At 42.2% G+C, this 18,791-nt stretch overlaps 1 protein-coding gene across 1 annotated transcript; it reads right to left on the reverse strand.

Annotated features, from left to right (window-relative positions):
- Positions 1-73: 73 nt before the first annotated feature.
- On the reverse strand, positions 74-13,596 carry LOC131231442 (glucomannan 4-beta-mannosyltransferase 1-like). Its single transcript, XM_058227633.1, has 8 exons — positions 13,479-13,596; positions 11,414-11,666; positions 10,385-10,495; positions 10,165-10,301; positions 9,975-10,088; positions 9,007-9,206; positions 7,967-8,233; positions 74-505 (listed from the first exon to the last, which is right to left on the reverse strand). Exons 1-8 carry the CDS (start codon positions 13,542-13,544, stop codon positions 346-348), a joined length of 1,308 nt encoding a protein of 435 aa, XP_058083616.1. The 5' UTR covers positions 13,545-13,596; the 3' UTR covers positions 74-345.
- Positions 13,597-18,791: the final 5,195 nt, after the last annotated feature.

Raw genomic sequence — 18,791 nt, forward strand, 5'->3', positions numbered from 1 at the left:
ACTTCAACTGCTCATGGTATATAGAAGTAGGTCTTGTTGTTTAGTCATTAACCTTTTAAACAAAGAACACTGATAACCACACTACATAATTATAATTTTCCATTTCCTAAAGCTTCCATGGGAGCTTTTCATGTCCATATTTTGGATTCTCTACATCCAAATAAGCCATATACATGTGTATATAAGCTATTTTAAGTAGTCCAAATAAGATACATCAACTCTCTCATGGATCACATTCCACTACTATAGGGATGTATAATTCACACTTCAGACATCCAAACATACTAACTTCACATTTTAGACATTCTACTACTACAGGGACATTATGCCATCTTGGCGTGGCCTCTAATTGGAGGGCACAAAAGTGCCCATGTACACAAATCCCATGACGAAAAAGGCCGCAGATTGGAGGAATAGATAGAAGAAGTAGTCCCGGCCCAAGAAAACATTGTAGATTGCGCAGTATAAGAGAAAGGCGCCCATTATCAGCTCCATTACATGAATCCTGGTTTTGAATCACCAAAAAAAAAAAAGTCCAAAGAAAATCAAGGGTGAGAATGAGAACAAGATCAAAATGAAAATTGCAGCTTGGCCAGGACAACCCATGCTCGATCTGATGCGCCTAATTTTCTATGAAAGAGATCATTTAAGAACTGTCGTCTGATCAGACGAACATGACTTGAAATGAAACTGCTCTGTCATGGAGCCTACCAACTTAAGAAAGTGACGCAGGGGAGGACGTGAGGTCGAGCACCGTCTTCCTCAAGAGGGTAACTATTCCGAATCCACGGAACTTCTCTGGACTCCTCACAAAGACTTCTCGAATCCACGAGGAAAGAAAGCAGAAAATAGAAATAAATTCTAATAAATTCGAAATTGATTAATGAATCATTAAAATCGAGTTCACAACCCTTTAAATAAGGGTATCAAGAAATGGGAAAGAAATCATAATCAAACTACAACTCAAACTCCTAGAATCCGCGACTTACTATAAATAGTAAACTTACTATTTATAGATGGTCGTGATGTCTACTAGTGCGCAAGATTTTCGACCAAAAATAGTAAGTGTCCTATTTGGCTTCACCAAACCGTTCCCTAATTATTCTAAGCTCTTTTCATGTTGGGCGCAACTCCTAAAGCCCAACGGATGAAGAGTTATAATCAAACTAAAACTTACTATTTATAGTAAAAACGAAATTAAAACAGGGAAACGACCGTCAATCAAGGGGTTTTTCGCAATTCTGGGCGGCGCAACCCTGCATAGCAGGGTTGGTTGGCTAAAGTAGCTCGTTCTACCCCAAAATCATATATTTTACGTCAGCTAACTCATTCCGGATTGCGAGATACGCCCGATCTAAGGTCCGATGGTCCGGATCACTTCTGTCGTCGACCGGGCCTTTTCTGATCCATCTTGGCCATGAAACTGTCCGCGACCCACTCTACATCAGTGTCCCCTCCACTTCAAAAGAACTCGTTCTCGAGTTCTCATCATGCGCTGGTTCATGATACTCGAACAAGTCCGCGACGTTGAAAGTCCGTGAGATCGCCATGTCATCTGGAAGATCAACAACATAAGTGTTGTCATTGATCTTTCGGATAATTGGTACCGGTCCAATCTTTTTATTCTTCAACTTGTTGTACGTTCCGGTCGGAAATCGTTCTTTGCGCAGATGGACCATTACTTGGTCACCCACCTCGAACACTTTTTGTCGCCGATGCTTGTCGGCTTGCTCCTTGTATTTTTCGTTCGATGCATGTAACTTGGTTTGTACTTCCGCATGAATGCCCATGATCTTGTCAGCCATATGTTCCGCTGCAATGCTCATGCCTGGGAGTTTGGGCAGAGGGACCAAGTCTAGTGTGTGGCGAGGGACTCGTCCATAAATAACTTGGAACGGGGATTTTCCTGTCGAGCGGTTCACCATGTTGTTGAATGCAAACTCTGCTTGAGACAAAGCCAAATCCCACTGCTTCGGTTTTTCTCCTGAAATACATCGAAGGAGGTTTCCCAACGTGCGATTCACAACCTCAGTTTGACCGTCAGTCTGTGGGTGGTAGGCGCTGCTGAACTGAAGTCGTGTATCGAATCGAGTCCACAAAGTCCACCAAAAGTGGCTTATGAACTTCGTGTCACGGTCAGAAGTAATAGTCTTAGGAACCCCATGTAGCCGCACAATTTCTCTGAAGAATAGATTCGCCACGTGCGTTGCATCGAGAGTTTTCTTGCATGGAATAAAGTGCGTCATCTTGGAGAAACGATCTACTACCACGAACACTGAATCCATGCCGCGTTGTGTTCGTGGGAGACCAAGCACGAAGTCCATAGATAAATCCTCCCAAGGGCCGTCAGGCATGGGTAACGGAGTGTAAAGGCCTGTATTATGAGATTGCCCCTTAGAGGTCTGACAAATATAACAACGTTGGACTGCCTTTCCCACATCACGTACCAATTACGGCCAGTAATACCGTTCTTCCACAAGAGCTCGCGTCTTGTCTCGCCCAAGGTGTCCACCTCCATGTAGCTCTTGGATTATCTGTTCCTTTAGCGAACTGTTTGGGATGCACAATCGATTTCCCTTGAAAAGGAACCCGTCTTGCATATGTAAGTCACCGGGGTGACCTTCTTGGCATCTAACTCATGCGTCCTTGAAGTCGTCGTCATCGGCATATATGTCTTTGAGGCGCTCGAACCCGACAACCTCATTGCTCATGGTGACTAACAAAGTTCCGCGGCGACTCAGTGCATCAGCTACCTTGTTCTGTTGCCCTGACTTATGTTTTAGTACGAACGTGAATTCCTGCAAAAACGAGATCCACCTAGCATGCACACGGTTAATGTTACCTTGACTATTAATGAATTTGAGAGCTTGATGGTCCGTGTAAAGTATGAATTCCCTTTGAATCAAATAATGTCGCCAGTGCCGCAGTGCCTGGACCACCGCGTATAACTCGATCTCATATGTATTCACTTCTTACGTGCATCGCTAAGTTTCTCGCTGTAGAAGGCTACCGGCCTACCTTCTTGAGACAAAACTCCCACAATTCCGACATATGAGGCATCACATTCGACTTCAAACAGTTTGTCGAAGTTGGGGAGTACAAGAATTGGGGTCGTGGATAGTCTACACTTGATTTCGGCAAAGCTCCTGTCGGCTTCGTCAGTCCACTGAAACTGCCCTTTCTTCATGCAATCTGTGATTGGTGACACAATGGTACTGAAATTTTTCACGAACCGACGATAGAATGTCGCCAGTCCATGAAAACTTCGCACTTCGTGAATATTTGTAGGAACCGGCCATTCTCTGATTGCCTTCACCTTTTCCTCATCCACCCGAATGCCCGTGGATGTGACGACAAAACCCAGAAACAATAGGCTATCAGTCATGAAGCTGCACTTTTTTAAATTGAGATACAGTTTATTTTTAGTGAGCACTTGAAGGACCTTCTTGAGGTGTTCCATATGGGTGGTTTCGTCTTGACTGTATATCAAAATATCATCGAAGTAAACCACAACGAACCGCCCAATAAAAGGTTTCAGAACTTGGTTCATCAATCTCATAAATGTGCTAGGCGCATTCGAAAGCCCGAAGGGCATGACCATCCATTCGTATAATCCTTCCTTGGTTTTAAAGGCTGTTTTCCACTCATCACCCGACCATATTCGAATCTGATGGTAGCCGCTCCTTAGGTCCAATTTAGAGAATATTTTTGCACCCTCTAGCATGTCCAAAGATATCGTCCAACCGTGGTATAGGAAACTGTATTTTATGGTGATTTTGTTGATGGCTCTATGTCAACACACATGCGCCAACTCCCATCTTTCTTTGGAGTTAATAGAGTGGTACAACACATGGATTCATGCTCTCCCGAATAAGACCCTTACGGATCAACTCCTCTACTTATCCTGCAGAATCTCGCACTCATTCGGACTCATTCGATAATGGGGACGATTCGATAAAGGACCCCGGGACAAAGTCGATATGGTGTTTGATATCCCGCATGGGGGTAACCCATCGGGAAGGTCATCGGGCGATTTCTTTGAATTCATGTAGCCGGGGCCTTAGTCTTTATGTGATGTTGGTAGGCTCGAGTTCTTCCCCTTTTACAATTAATGCATAAGTCTGTCCTGTTTCCTTTGATTCTTCCACGAAGTCCCGTATGGTTAAGAGAAAACGACCCTCCACTTTAGAAGTTTCAAGTGGTCCCTCTGGATCCATAGGGGTCAATATGGTCTTTCGGCCGTCCTTGACGAAGATATAGATATTATCTCGCCCTTTATGAGTGGCATCACGGTCAGATTGTCAGGGCCGACCGAGTAGTATGTGACATGCTTCCATGTCGACCACATCGCATACTACTTCATCCTTATAATGTTTGCCAATTGAAAAGGATATGGTGCACCGTTCAGTTACCTTTGTTTCGCTGACCTTCTTGATCCAACCGATTGTATATGGAGAGGGATGACGCTCCGTTTTCAATTGCAATTTTTCCACCATGACCTTGGAAACGATGTTTTCGCTACTCCCACTATCAATGATCATGTCGCAAACCTTTCGATTCACCGTACACCTAGTGCGGAAGATGTTATGCCGCTGTGGATGCACTTCTTTTCTTGGCGCATATAATAGTCGCCTCACGACAAGCGACTCGCCGTGATCTTGCTGAATCCAACCTGAATCATCTGCCTCGTCCTCGGTGGTATGCTCCTGTTCTTCAATATCTGGATCTTCATAAGCGTTATCAGCACTACCATCATTGATGGCGAGGTTTGCCACTTTTCGCTGGGGACAAGTATTTGATAGGTGGCCCGGTTGGCCACAACGATAGCAGTTATCGGGCCTTGGCCGAGCATAGGGGTTCGGGATTCTACTTGGACCAGCAGCAGTCGATACGCCCCTTTGGGGTCTAGCTTGCCCACTTCCCTGATCTCGGTTCTCAAACGTAGGAGGTTGAGTGCGTGCTCCTACGGGCTCCTTCCCCTTAGGCTGTGCAGTTCCCTGGGGCAGACCTGCCACAGGGATCCTTGCAGTAGGATAGGTCCGTGTGTTAGGACGTTCAAGTTGCACTTCTGCCCGAGTAGCCAACTTGATCGCATCATTCATCGTCCAGACGGACTGCATCTGGACCCGATCCTGGATAGCCATACGCAATCCACCGTTGAATCGGGCGACTTGCTGCGATTCAGTCTCGACCAAATCGTTACGCGCCGCCAGGCGGTAAAATTCTTCTGCGTATTCTCTCACCAACCGACTACCCTGTCGACAATTTTGGTATTGTTGGAATAATACCTGATCGTAATCGCTAGGGAGGAATCGGGCACGTAGTAGCTGCTTCATCCGCTGCCAGGTGCGGATTGGTGCTTTCGTCTGCCTGGTTCGCGCGAGTTGCAGTTGTTCCCACCAAGCTGAAGCTCCTCCTTTCAACTTGTAGGCCACAAGCTTGACCTTCTTTGCTTCAGGGATGTCCATATAGTCGAAAAATCGCTCAACTTCAGAAAGCCAATCGAGGAAATCCTCAATGTGTAGTTGGCCATTGAAGCTAGGAATATCAACCCTCATCTTGAATTCTCGATCCGTTCGATCTACTCGATCGCCACCATGTCTGGGGTGTTGGAAGAGTATGTCGTCGATTTCCTCTTCACTGGAGCCCCCTTCCTCAGGAATGACCCTTGGATGCACTGTCGGTACTATCCTGCGATCAGGGCGATTAATTGGGGGTGGAGGATTGCCACCAGGAACACGGAGTTGCCTTAGGTTTTCCGCCAAGAGATCCGCTATGCGGTCGATGGAAGCCTGCAGCCCTTGCATGGCTTGCTGATTCTCTCGTTGCGCTACTTCGAAAGCTGCCGCCGTTAAAGGTAAATTCCCTAGAGCACCGCCCATGGGATTGTTGCCCGACCCGTCGTTAGAAGCCATCAATCCGAGGAGAAACCTCGCTTTGATACCAAACTGACGCAGGGGAGGATGTGAGGTCGAGCACCGTCTTCCTCAAGAGGATAACTATTCCGAATCCACGGAACTTCTCTGGACTCCTCACAGAGACTTCTCGAATCCACGAGGAAAGAAAACAGAAAATAGAAATAAATTCTAATAAATTCAAAATTGATTAATGAATCATTAAAATCGAGTTCACAACCCTTTAAATAAGGGTATCAAGCAATGGGAAAGAAATCATAATCAAACTACAACTCAAACTCCTAGAATCCGCGACTTACTATAAATAGTAAACTTACTATTTATAGACGGTCGTGATGTCTACTAGTGCGCAAGGTTTTCGGCCAAAAATAGTAAGTGTCCTATTTGGCTTCACCAAACCGTTCCCCTAATTATTCTAAGCTCTTTTCATGTTGGGCGCAACTCCTAAAGCCCAACGGATGAAGAGTTATAATCAAACTAAAACTTACTATTTATAGTAAAAACGAAATTAAAACAGGGAAACGACCATCAATCAAGGGGTTTTTCGCAATTCTGGGCAGCGCAACCCGGCGTAGCGGGGTTGGTTGGCTAAAGTAGCTCGTTCTACCCCAAAATCATATATTTTACGTCAGCTAACTCATTCCGGATTGCGAGATACGCCCGATCTAAGGTCCGATGGTCCGGATCACTTCTGTCGTCGACCGGGCCTTTTCTGATCCATCTTGGCCATGAAACTGTCCGCGACCCGCTCTACATCAGAAAGCTGGTGGCCACACATCACAACCACTTAACCAAGTTGGCAGTTGTAAGCTGGATCAATCCCAACTGAACAAATAGCAATCAAGGGACCAGTAATGGCCTATATGGGACCACCAATGCAACGCAATCCTGATTTAAATAGAGCTGTGCTAGGACCTTTCATTGGGTGGAACATTTATGAAATCCACCCAGTCCATCAGGTATGCTGCGTCGTGTTCACTTGTAACCGAAAAATCATGACCATCCATAACTCGGGTAGGCTACACTTGGGTAAAAGTTGGATGGGAAGCCCACCGTTAGTTGTGTAGAGCCCACCGTGGTGCTTATATGCCATCCAATTCATTCATCTGATGTTCCTCGTCAGGATGAAAAAAAAAAAAAAAAAAAAAAAACCCAAAATTTTATATGCCAAAACTCAGGTGAGCCATACCACATGAATTTAGAGGCTTTCAGGTATAAGCTTATGGGGTGGCCCACCTGAGCCTGATTTTTTATATCAAGGCTAAACAAGGGATGATGCACCTGATGGACAGGGTGGATTTCATGCACACCAAGTAGTTAATTTCCCCAAGATAGAGTAAGTGATCTCAAGAGGTAGGCAAGTATTTTTTCCATTTTAATACTCCGATGGCTAAAGTGGCATTTGGAAGTTAATGGCCACTGATCCAAGCGTTCATTGTTTTTAACCAACCACAAGCATTCGAATTGAGAAAAATGGCCACTGGCCTTATACTTAAAAACTGGATTTAAAAATAAAATAAAATTGACCTGACTCGCCCCAGTTGACCCAACTCAACCAGATTTCATTGATACTCGAGCTCACAACCAGATCAAAACTCGAGAAAAACTTGACTTGATTATTTATTTAAAAAAAAAAAAAAAACTCAGGACAACTAAACAAAACTTGGAAGAACTTGATGAAACTCAATAGAACCCGACTCCACTCAGCCAACTCTGCATTATTTATATATTATTTGTATTTTCAATACTAAATAATACTGAAAAAGAATAAACTAGTACGAGTTCTCAAGAAACACGCCTGAGTTTCTAAGTCGACTCAACTAGACTGGGTTTCAAGTCGAGTTGAGTTTTCATGTTTTTAAACTATGACCAGGCCAAGATGACAAAATTTCCTTTTTGAGCTGGTTTGACAGACTTTCTCCACTGTTCTCAATGCAGAAATAGGGTTTCCCCACTTTCCAATGTCTTTCACATTTAAGTAGGTCCCATTCAAAAATGAAGCAATGACATGAAAAGAAATCGATTGCCACCATTCCGGGTGTGCGACATACCTTTCTATAAATTTTAATCTGGGCCTCCTTTGAGGTCTCATTCTGGCACTGGTGCTGGTGCTGACGCTGTCACTGGTTCTGGTGCTGGTGCTGGCAACGGTGCTGGTGCTGGCATTGGACCTATTCTTCAAGGTGTTCCCAAGCTTCTCTGTAACGACCAACTCATTTACACGGTCTGCTTCCAGGAGCCCAATTATTGCCGCCTTGGTTCGATGCAGAGACATGACATTCTCGAAGAGTATCCAGAAAACAAGCAAATGTATAGACCTGACAATAGCAAGACAGTGCACCGTCCGAATGTTTTAAGTGCTAATTCTCAAAATGGATGCAATGACTTACCATAACGATATTAACTTCTCTAGAAAGCTACAATGAAAAGTAAATCATAATGTTGGATTCAGTTCATGTACATCTTTAAGAGGGCATTTTTGGATGCTAAATTAGACCAAAATACAATAATTCAATACAAGGAAATGACTGAAAGGGAAGTGGAACAATTCTTCAGAATGACTACCTGACCCCTGATCGCAATCCCATGCGTTGCAAATTGGGCTTGCAATTATCTGAATGTTAGAGTTCTATAAAAGGTAAGCCATCACCAATCTGATCAATGGTGGCTGTTGATTGGTGAAAGCCTACCTCTTATAGAACTCTAACATACTCCCACTTGGGCCACACAGATCAACGGCTAGTAAAAAAACATGGAGAGTTGTATTCAGGGTGGACACCAGGAGAGAGAAGTTGAGATCGCTACAAAAGTTGGGGGTTACTGGCATACAATGTAGATCTGATGGCCAGATTGATCTGATCAATGGTGGGTGTTGATTGGTGATGGTACACCTCTTATATTACTCTAACACTGAATTGCTGTTTGGTGGCTAACACCTCATTACAAAACGGATTTGGAATAGCCCCACTTAGGCCATCTCCACCTCCCGGGATGGAGTTTTAGCGATTCAATTGAATGTTTGGCAGGAAAGAAACGTGAATTGGTCCAAATTTGTGCATTGTTAGCAGCACACTGTCATGCTTAATCTTACCTTGGAGTGCAGATTGAATTGAGGATGGTGATCACGGACGGAATGTAAATTGCAATGTATTTTGGAAGCTGGACTTCTTGAATTAACACGCATGCAGGAATAATTATGCAGTAGAAGAAGAATGTGACCCAATGCGCGACTATCTTCCTAACAAAGAAGAACGCATACAAGACGTGGAACTTCTTCCAGAAGGATACTTTCTGCATAACCCACAATGAAAATTTCAGGTTGGGAATCATAGCAGTACCTGTTTGAAATTAATAAAAATTCAAATGTGGCAAATGTGTATGATGATTCAGACCCTTCATACATTAGGGACAACCATGAACGCAAAATCTATGGAAAAATTAGAGTGATTGGGAATATAAACCATTTAAAAAAGGAAAACTCTTGCATACCTCACGTAGGTACCTATAGGGTTCACTTTCTCTAATGCAGGGGAAATGATTTATGCAATTCAGATCGATTTGGAATTGAACAAAGAAGAATTGGAGCGAAAGGAATCACAATCTGTTTGTTCCCTTTTCCTTTCCTTTTCTTCGAACCTTCTGTTTGGGTTTCAATTCACTTGCGTTTCCATATTCGACCTACCATTGCATGATTGTTCCATGAATAGAGACACGATGAATAAAGCATGGAGTACCATTTCTAGTGATGAAGGATCTAATGTTGCACCAAATGTGATGTTGTGTGTTTGGATGTACCAGAAATCAACATCCAAACAGATGTTCTCCTGGAACAGACTACCATCTACTCTGTTGTGCATTTGGGGTACCAAAATCAAGAACCACATCCAGGCTTCCATCTTCCCACATTTTATTCTCTATATCATATTGGCCCGAGATGTTCCCTGTCTCAATAAGAAAAAAAAAAAAAGAATCCTACTCGCCGAGAAAAGTTGGGAGTAGTTTTGTAGTAGATGTTATTGGACTAGGCCATTCTTGAGAACAATTCCAAAGCTTACGTACCTCACAACATAGAATTTCCTTGGACATTTTCCTAAACAAGTTAGCCGGGTCACATGACCAGCGATGCTGTTGATATCGATAGGCTTTGTAAGTTCTCGGCAGTTCGTTTTTCACCTACATAGTATTTTCCATCAAATGGATAGAAAGAAATAAGAGGAAAAGATAGAAATAATTTGAAGGAAAAACACACCGATAAATCACCAACAAAGACAAACTTCCAACCCTTAAGGCTGGCCCTAACAGCAAGATCCATGTCTTCTACTGTAGTCCTGTCTTTCCATCCTCCAGCATCCATGAGTGCTTGGATTCTCCATACTCCATCAGTCCCTATAAATGCAACTTGTTCATGTCCATGCATGTCATAGAGACTAAGAAGAATATAATATGAATATTTGTATTGCAAACATTACCGTTGAATCCAAAGAACGAATAGGTGGAAGAGCCCACTTCTTGCTCCACACTGAAATGATAGTCCAGTGACATTTCTTGGAGGCGTGTCATCAGACATTCATTTGCATTTACTACACGGGAAAGAAAAAAATAAAAAATCAAAAATCAAATGATTTAGAACTAACATCATATGGGCACATGAATATGGATGTAAAAGGGATGGTCCAACAAATCGGGCAATGTGAATTTTTTATGGATTGAAAATAAAAAATCAGATCAGGATGGGACGTCAATCGGCGTTTAAACCATGAGGAGAGAAGTGCCATGAGAAAGGGAATTGGGTTGGTGGTAAGCTCTTCCTGACCATATTCTCTTGGAGTTTTCTTGTATTTTCTCCAGTGTTTTGCAATGGGGTTGCTAATCCCCTTTTATAGACTCTGATCTGTCCAAATTTCTAATGGTCGGATGTTCAATACCCCAAAGAGAAATGTCCCCCGCATGGTTTGGAAATGCTAATCCAAATTAACCCTTGATTTGAACTATTGAAAATGGATTTTGCAAAAGAAATACCATTTATAATACTACAAGGATCTGGATTAGCAGACCATTGTGGGGATTACCTGGGTCTTCACCAGGCATGGTCATGATCATGAGAGCCTCATTGCCATTGATCCAACATGAATGTATGCTTCTAGACACATTTTCATAGTTAGGAGCAAGCAAGAGAAATATAAATTCATCCATGCATGTTACACTTAAGGTGTATAAAATTGTGTTGGGCCCATGGTCGTCGCTGATCAAAGCCATTGAAAGTGCAGCCCCTGCACGGATGGCCCAGGAACAAAAAAAGAAATACAGCAACAGACCACATTCAACCAATCTGAGTCAATGTCTGCAATTCTCAAACTTGGGTTATTTTTGGTGCATGACCCAACCATGGCTAGGCTCATCAATTATCATTAATTTGGTTCCCTGAACTGTGGGACACACCTGTAGAAAATGAACAGTACAAACACACAAGTATTGTAGAGTGGCCTCTTTGCTCTTACCAAATTTCCATCGAGCTTGGACCAAGGCAAGGTCTGGATTGTGGAGAAGGAAGGGGATTGTCCTCCATAAGTAGTCTGGTTCAGGCTGGAAGTCAGCGTCGAAAATGGCGACAAATTCGCAATCTTTAACATACTGTTTCTCAAGACCTTCACGGAGTGCTCCAGCCTTGTACCCATTCCTATTTTCCCTTCTTTCATACTTGATATTTACACCCTTCTCCAACCATTTTTCGCACTCAAATTCCACCATGTCCTACACCATCACCATCGCCATCATCATCATTATATTTAAGTGGGCCGCATCTTTTCACAGTATTGAGGGTTTACATTATGGTGAAGGGAGCCACGCTCAGTAGTCTTGACCATTGGTTGATCCAGCCATGGATGGACTATATAGCCCAAAAATCTCCTGGACAGGACATCCTTATCATTCGATTTGTGGCCTTCAGATAAGCTCATTGAGAAGGGAAATACAACAAGAGGCCACATTCGGCTGAGAAAGGTTCCATGATTGTTCTCAGGGATCTTTGGGCATTGTCCATTTACAAAGGGATGCACAGATCTACCCCATTAGTTGGAAGTGAAAAGCTGGAACTCGCAATGATGCGGGTCATAGATATCATGTGATTCCTTGTAGTAAAATTAATGTTTTCAAACCCAGACTGCACCGGTTGGTGCGACCAGTTTGGACAGGAATCCGTAACATATCCTGGCTACTTCTGCATTCACCATATTTTAGTAAGAGAAATGATAAGGGCCTGTTTGATTTTCCAAATCCCATGTAAATGCCTAGCGAATTAGTAATTATTACTTCTCCACCCCCTTTGAAAATGCAATTACATTTCAGTTTTGAAAACTGAGTCAAAAAGATTAGTTTAAATTTTTGGGCCCCACGCTCATATACAGGATATATCTGCGCCGTCCACCATTTTTGCGTAAGATTTTGAGGCATGAGCGAAAAAATGAGGCTGGTCCAACACTCAAGTGGCCCACACTAAAGGAAATAGTGGCACTGATAAGTTTTTAACAGTAGATTTTCGATTCCCTAAATCCTGTGGTGTGGTCCACTTGAGCTTTGTATCAACCTCATTTTTTGGTCAAGCCACAAATTTAGCTAGCATAATAGATGGACGGTGTGGATAAGCCACATACATCAAGGTGGGCCCCAAATATATTTCGTAGTGTCCTCGGTTTTTTAGCTCAAAAAGTAACCATCAAATCAAGCACAAGTAGCAACGCGGCAATTACCAAAAGAAATAATCATTAATCCCAACTGCAGTGTATTTACAATTGGTTTAGAAAATCAAACACGCCCTAAGGTGCTCTCAAAGCCCTATAAGTAATAGTGCTCTTAATTGCATCAGCTTTCTTGGACAGTCCAATCAATCAATCTGAACTGTCCATTGAGTCCAAAACACATTTCATAGGCTTTCATGCAAAAACTGCATTTATGATCCAATCCATACTTGATTTGGCTCTTTTTTCAATGGCCATCCTTTTTCCAATACATGGGTGGGATGGTAACAATTGCCTAACCAATCATGATTCTTGATGGCCCCTACAAAAGAGATGATTAAATTGTTGATTGGACGTATTTTATGTAAATGGTCTTCACCATTCATACTGAAGGCCATTGATCAAATGGTTAATATTCGTCGGAACAGCATGATATTTGCATGTAGGGCTATCAACTGGCCAGGCCTGGGGTTGGCATTGGCCTGGATTTCAACAATTCAGACCAGGCCTGAGGGACTGGCCTATTCAAAATTTTGATTCTGCCTAGCTCAAGCCTACCCATTGAAGGCCCTATTTGCATGCTAGTCCATGAAATGTGCTCTGGAGCTAAAGAGCAGTCTAGTTCAATATTGGATGGGACTGTGTCCCAATGCAACGAGGAGCACTAGAGCAAGTCTCTTTAAGTTAACATGACCCAGGTGACCCAGTTGGCTGCAGGTTAGACCAGTTTGGACCACACAGCCAACAGTGGGCGTCCAGTCCAGGCTTTAAATAGAGGTTTTTTTTTTTGTTTTTTTTTTTTTCTGGTTAATTGGTTTGGAAGTATCACCCCAATTTCTGGGTTTGTGGAATCATTAAGCACTTGAATTATGAGTTTATCAGATGGCCATGACATCTCCCCCGCAGCTCCAATCGAAAGTTTATAAACCTGCAAAAATAAATAAATAACTTAGAATATTTTCCAACTGGGTGAGAGCTAGAGAGAGAGAGAGGGTAGCATGGTGCGCATTGAGAATTTGGTGTGCACATCCCCCATCATCTAAAGACGATTGGCAGGAAGCTAGCAAGCATTTTCAAATAGTAAAAAGTCCATTTCAAAATGCATGTTAAGATTCCCGCCCGCCAATTAGCAGATAGTGGAAGATATGTGATCACCAACCCTTGCATTAGAGACTATAGTTCAATGATCCAAACCTTGATGTCATGGCCCCCACTATGAATGTCCTGTGCATGAAGAATCTCTGACGTAATATTTCTATGTCATAAATAGGTAGTGGGCAATTAAGAAAGAAAATATACAAATATTTGACATCTGACCAACAAAACGCGGAATGTTTTGTCATTGTGTTCTTTCATTCTAGAGATCGTTTTAGGGCACTGGCCATTCACACTCAAGCTCGTCATATCAATGGTTCCGATCATCAAATACTAAACATCTCATTTCGGCGTGGAAGCCATCCCCACCATAGAATACTAAATAGCTCATTTTGGTGCTCTATCCATCCATGGTGAGTTTCAACATTGAGATCAAGGGTTCGAATGAATGTGAGTGTGTGTAAAAAATAAAAATTAAAAAAAAAAAAAAAAAAAAAAAAAAAAAGCAAACAAAGAAATAAAGAAGGCTCTGTTGTATTTGATATCTTAATCAAGTCAAATACAAGGCTTATCGATGCCATTGACAGACTGTTCGATGGCATTGAGCAGTGCTTGATCCCATCAAGAAATTTCATTTTTCTCTTGTTGATCGCTGGACTAACTAGGCACTTTCTTGATGTTATCGATGAGTGTTTGATGACATCGAAGATCAGTTTGATGCCATCAAAGATGGCTCGATGCAATCAGAGAAAATTGAATTTTCTTATTTTGTCTCTGGATAATTTAGGTGTTAGTTCGATGTGATCGACATGGCTTCGATGCCATCGAAGGATAAGTTCCGATGACATCGAAGTGTGTTCGATGACATCGATCGGATTGCGCAGATTTACGCAGAGTTGCGATTTTGCAGAATTTGTTTCCGATTTTGCTTGGGATCCTTCTATAGGTTATGTGTGTGTGTGTGTAAGCAGGATTGGAAAAGTATACTAGGGTTTTTAATTCGTCTAAGGGTTTCAAAGGATGTAGCAAGGGTAAGATTTGAGGTTGTTTGAATCGGGCAAGCTCTTTCTCTTTGTAATTTCTGTTTTCATAGTGATCATCTGTCGCTTTGTGCCGTGATTTTTTTCCAATAAGAGTTTTTCCATATTAAATTGATGTGTTATCTTTGTGTTTGCTTATTGCGATTGGATTACTCTCCTAGATTCATCTCTGTGTGCTTCTGCGATCCCTCAACAAGTGGTATCAGAGATAAGGTTGGGGCGCATGCTTGAATATGTAAGGAGAAGTATCAATGGTAGGAAATCCGAAGTATGACATTGAGAAGTACTCAGACAAAAATAACTTTGAGTTATGGAAGAATAAGATGATTATTCTATTAACTCAGCCAGGGCTAGATGAGGCTCTTGAGGAGCGGTGTGCGTCTATGGATGATGACGAATAGAAGACACTGGATAAGAAAGCTAAATCCACAATCCGATTGTGTCTAATGGATGAGGTTCTCTACAACTCCATGAGGGAGAAAACCATAGCGGAGTTGTGGGCGAAATTAGAGGATGTTTATGCAAAATGGTCCCTGAAAAATCGCATACACTTGAAGTTGCAATTGTTCAACTTCAAGATGGCAAAAGGTGGAGATGTGGAGGCCCACATCAGTAATTTTAACAAGTTGATTTGCAAGTTACTAGACATGGAAGAAGTGGTCAAAGATGAAGATCAAGCATGTATTTTGTTGAATTCATTACCGCATCGTATGAGTCTTTAAGGGATTCTTTGTGCATACACCAGTAATTCGTCCCTGAGTGTAGACACCGTTATCTCAGCCCTTTAAGGAAAGGCCATGAGAAAGAAAAAGGGTACCATAGGGGCCTCTAGTGATGCACTGCTTACGAGGGGCAAGAATACTGAGCAAGATACAGGATATTCTCGGTCAAGATTCAAATCCAAAGGCAAGGGCAAGGGCGAGTTAAAGTGCTAGAATTATGGGATGGCAGGACACATAAAGAAAAATTGTACAAATCCTAAGTCGAAGAAAGAAAACTCAGAGGCTTCTTCCAGGAAAGCCAAACTGTCATGTCTGATGAAGAGACAAGCGGAGGTGATGTGTTGTCAGTGTTCATGATCGGACACCTATACGATAATCATAGAGACGAGTGGATCCTTGACACAAGGGCTTCATATCATATGACTCCTCATCGGAATTGGTTCGCTAGTTACAGGGAGTGCGATGGTGGATGAGTATTTATGGGCAATGACAATACCTGTAACGTTGTGGCTGTTGGTACCATCCGTATCAACATGTTTGATTGGATGGAGCGTACCTTGGCTGAGGTCAGGTACTTTCTTAATATGAAGAAGAGTTTGATTTATCTCAGTGCACTCAAAGCAATAGGGTGTAAGTTCATCGGTTTTAATGGTGTCCTTAAAGTTTCAAATGGGGCATTCGTGGTCATGAAAGCATAGAGGAGTGGGAACCTTAATAGGTTGATCGGGAGCACTTCAACAGGTGGAGCTGCAGCAGCTATAGCGGATTCCACGTATGTGGTATGCTCGTCTGGGCCACATGAGTGAGTTGGGCATGAAGGTATTCTTTAATCGTTGTTTAATTCTATTTTTTTAAGAATTCTGATTTAAATATATATGAGCATTATATATATATGGTAAATAATCTAGGTTATCTTTTAAATCTGAAAAACATGTATGTAAGGGTGTACTTGACTATGTGCATTATGATGTATGGGGGTCGTCGCCTATGGTTTTCACTGGAAGGTCATCATGATTTGTCACATTCATTGACGACTACTCCCAGAAAGTTTGGATTTACTTCATGAAATACAAATTCGAGGTTTCAATTTCAAACAATGGAAGGTCATGGTGAAAAAGTAGTCAAGACGGAAGTAAAAGGTATTAAGGACAGATAATGGCGGTGAGTTTACTTCAGGTGAATTTAATCGATTTTGTAAGGATGAAGGGATCATTAGGCACATCATAGTGTACCGCACGCTCGAGCAAAACGGCGTGGATGAGCAAATGAATCGGACTCTCCTAAAGAGGGCCCGATGCATGATTAATAATGCTGGGTTGAGCAAGGACCTATGAACTTAGGCCGTTAACACGGCCTGCTATTTGGTGAATCGGTCTCCTTCTACGACAATTGAATGTAAAATTTCAGAGGAAGTATGGAGTGGTCAGAAAGTAGACTACTTAAGATTGCATATATTTGGATGTGAGGCTTACTCTCATGTACCGTCAGTTGAGAGAGATAAGTTAGACCAAAGTGTCAAAAAGTGCATCTTTATTGGCTATGGTGGTGATGTGAAGGGATACAGGCCGTATGACCGAGTCACACATAAAATCATTATTAGTAGGGACATTAAATTCGACGAAGGGTCCTTATTCTGCAAGAATGAGCAGGAAGAACCAGAAAAGTTGATTATAGATGTTCTGGTTGACACAGATGTTACTTAGGCTGAGACAAATGCAGAGATAGAGGTATAGGAATAGGTGGAGCAGCCACCCGTGAGAAGAAATCCAGCACAAGATTGCATGTTACTGTCAAGATATAAGGATGACTCTAATATCTCATATGCCCTCATTACATATGAGGGAGACCTGTCTTTTATTCAGGAGGCTCTTGATGAGCCTGATGCAGAAAAGTAGAAGGCGGTAATGGACAATGAGATGGACTCTTTGTACAAGAATAACACATGGGAACTGGCAGAGCTTCCAGCGGACCGAAAAGCTATTGGATGCAAGTGGTTATTCAAAAAGAAACAGGATAGATACAAAGCGAGGCTGGTAGCGAAGGGTTATACTTAGAGAGAAGAGATCGACTTCATAGAGATATTCGCGCCGGTTGTAAAGCAAGTGTCTATCAGATTCATGTTAGCACTGATTGTCCAATACGATCTCGAGCTGGAACAAATGGACATGAAGACTGCATTCCCGCATGGGGAATTGGAAGAGCAGATCTACATGAAGTAACCAAAGGGATACAAAATTAAAGGGGCAGAGAACAATATTTTTAGGTTAATGAGGTCGTTATATAGCCTAAAGCAGTCGCCTAGGCAATGATATAAAAAGTTTGATTATTTCATGTTGAGTCAGAAATTTATTGGGAGTGAATACGATCATTGTGTCTATTACAAGACGTTGAGTGATGGCAAGATCATCATCCTCGTATTGTATGTTGATAACATGTTAATCGTCAATCATAACATATCTGAAATCAATGAAATAAAGACTCAGTTATCAGGGACATTCGAGATGAAAGATTTGGGGGTTACAAAGAGTGTTCTCGGCATAGATATTCACAGAGACAGGAAGAAGAGCAAGCTTTGATTTTCTCAGGCATAATACCTTGCGAATGTATTGATCAAATATGGGATGGACAAGGCAAAGCCAGTGAGCATTCCCCACAAAGCCCACTTCAAGCTTTTTCTCAGAACAATGTCCTAAATCAAATGAGAAAAAGCAGGATATGTCTCGTGTACCTTATTCAAATGTCATTGGCAGTTTAATGTATGTCATAGTTTATACGAGACCAGATATTTTACAAGCAGTCGGTATTGTGAATAGATACATGTCAAACCCCGGCAAGCAACATTGGGAAGCTGTGAAATGGCTACTTCGAAACATTCGAAGTACAAAAGACTATGTCCTAACTTTTGAAAAGACAAAGGCAAAGTTGGAAGGGTGTGTGGATTCAGACTACGTAGGCAGTGTTGATTCCAAAAAGTTGACAAGTGGAGCAATCAATTGAATGTTTAAGCTTCAGTTTGTGGTAGTTCTTTCCACAACCGAAGATGAGTACATGACAGTGACAGAAGCTTTCAAAGAAGGTGTTTGGTTGAGAGGCATGATAAATCAATTGAGACTTCAGCAGGAAGCCGTGTTAGTTAATTGCGATAGCGAGAGCACTATCAATTTGGCTAAAAACTTTATTTATCACTCATGTACTAAACACATTGATGTTCACCACCATTTTATTCGACAGGTGCCTGATGAAGGAGGCGTAACTTTGGAAAAGATTCACACTAGCGTGAATTCA

The sequence above is a fragment of the Magnolia sinica genome, chromosome 17 (genome assembly GCF_029962835.1).
Source record: "Magnolia sinica isolate HGM2019 chromosome 17, MsV1, whole genome shotgun sequence".
NCBI lineage: Eukaryota > Viridiplantae > Streptophyta > Magnoliopsida > Magnoliales > Magnoliaceae > Magnolia > Magnolia sinica.

Bases quoted from the DNA above. Each gene is read 5' to 3' on its own strand.
- LOC131231442 (XM_058227633.1), bottom strand. From the start codon at position 13,544: ATGTCATGGCCATCTGATAAACTCATAATTCAAGTGCTTAATGATTCC. The intron at 10,089-10,164 runs GTGTGTTTTTCC...AATACTATGTAG, and splicing joins TCTTTGTTGGTGATTTATCG to GTGAAAAACGAACTGCCGAG. The intron at 8,234-9,006 runs GTAAGATTAAGC...TGCTATTGTCAG, and splicing joins AATTCAATCTGCACTCCAAG to GTCTATACATTTGCTTGTTT.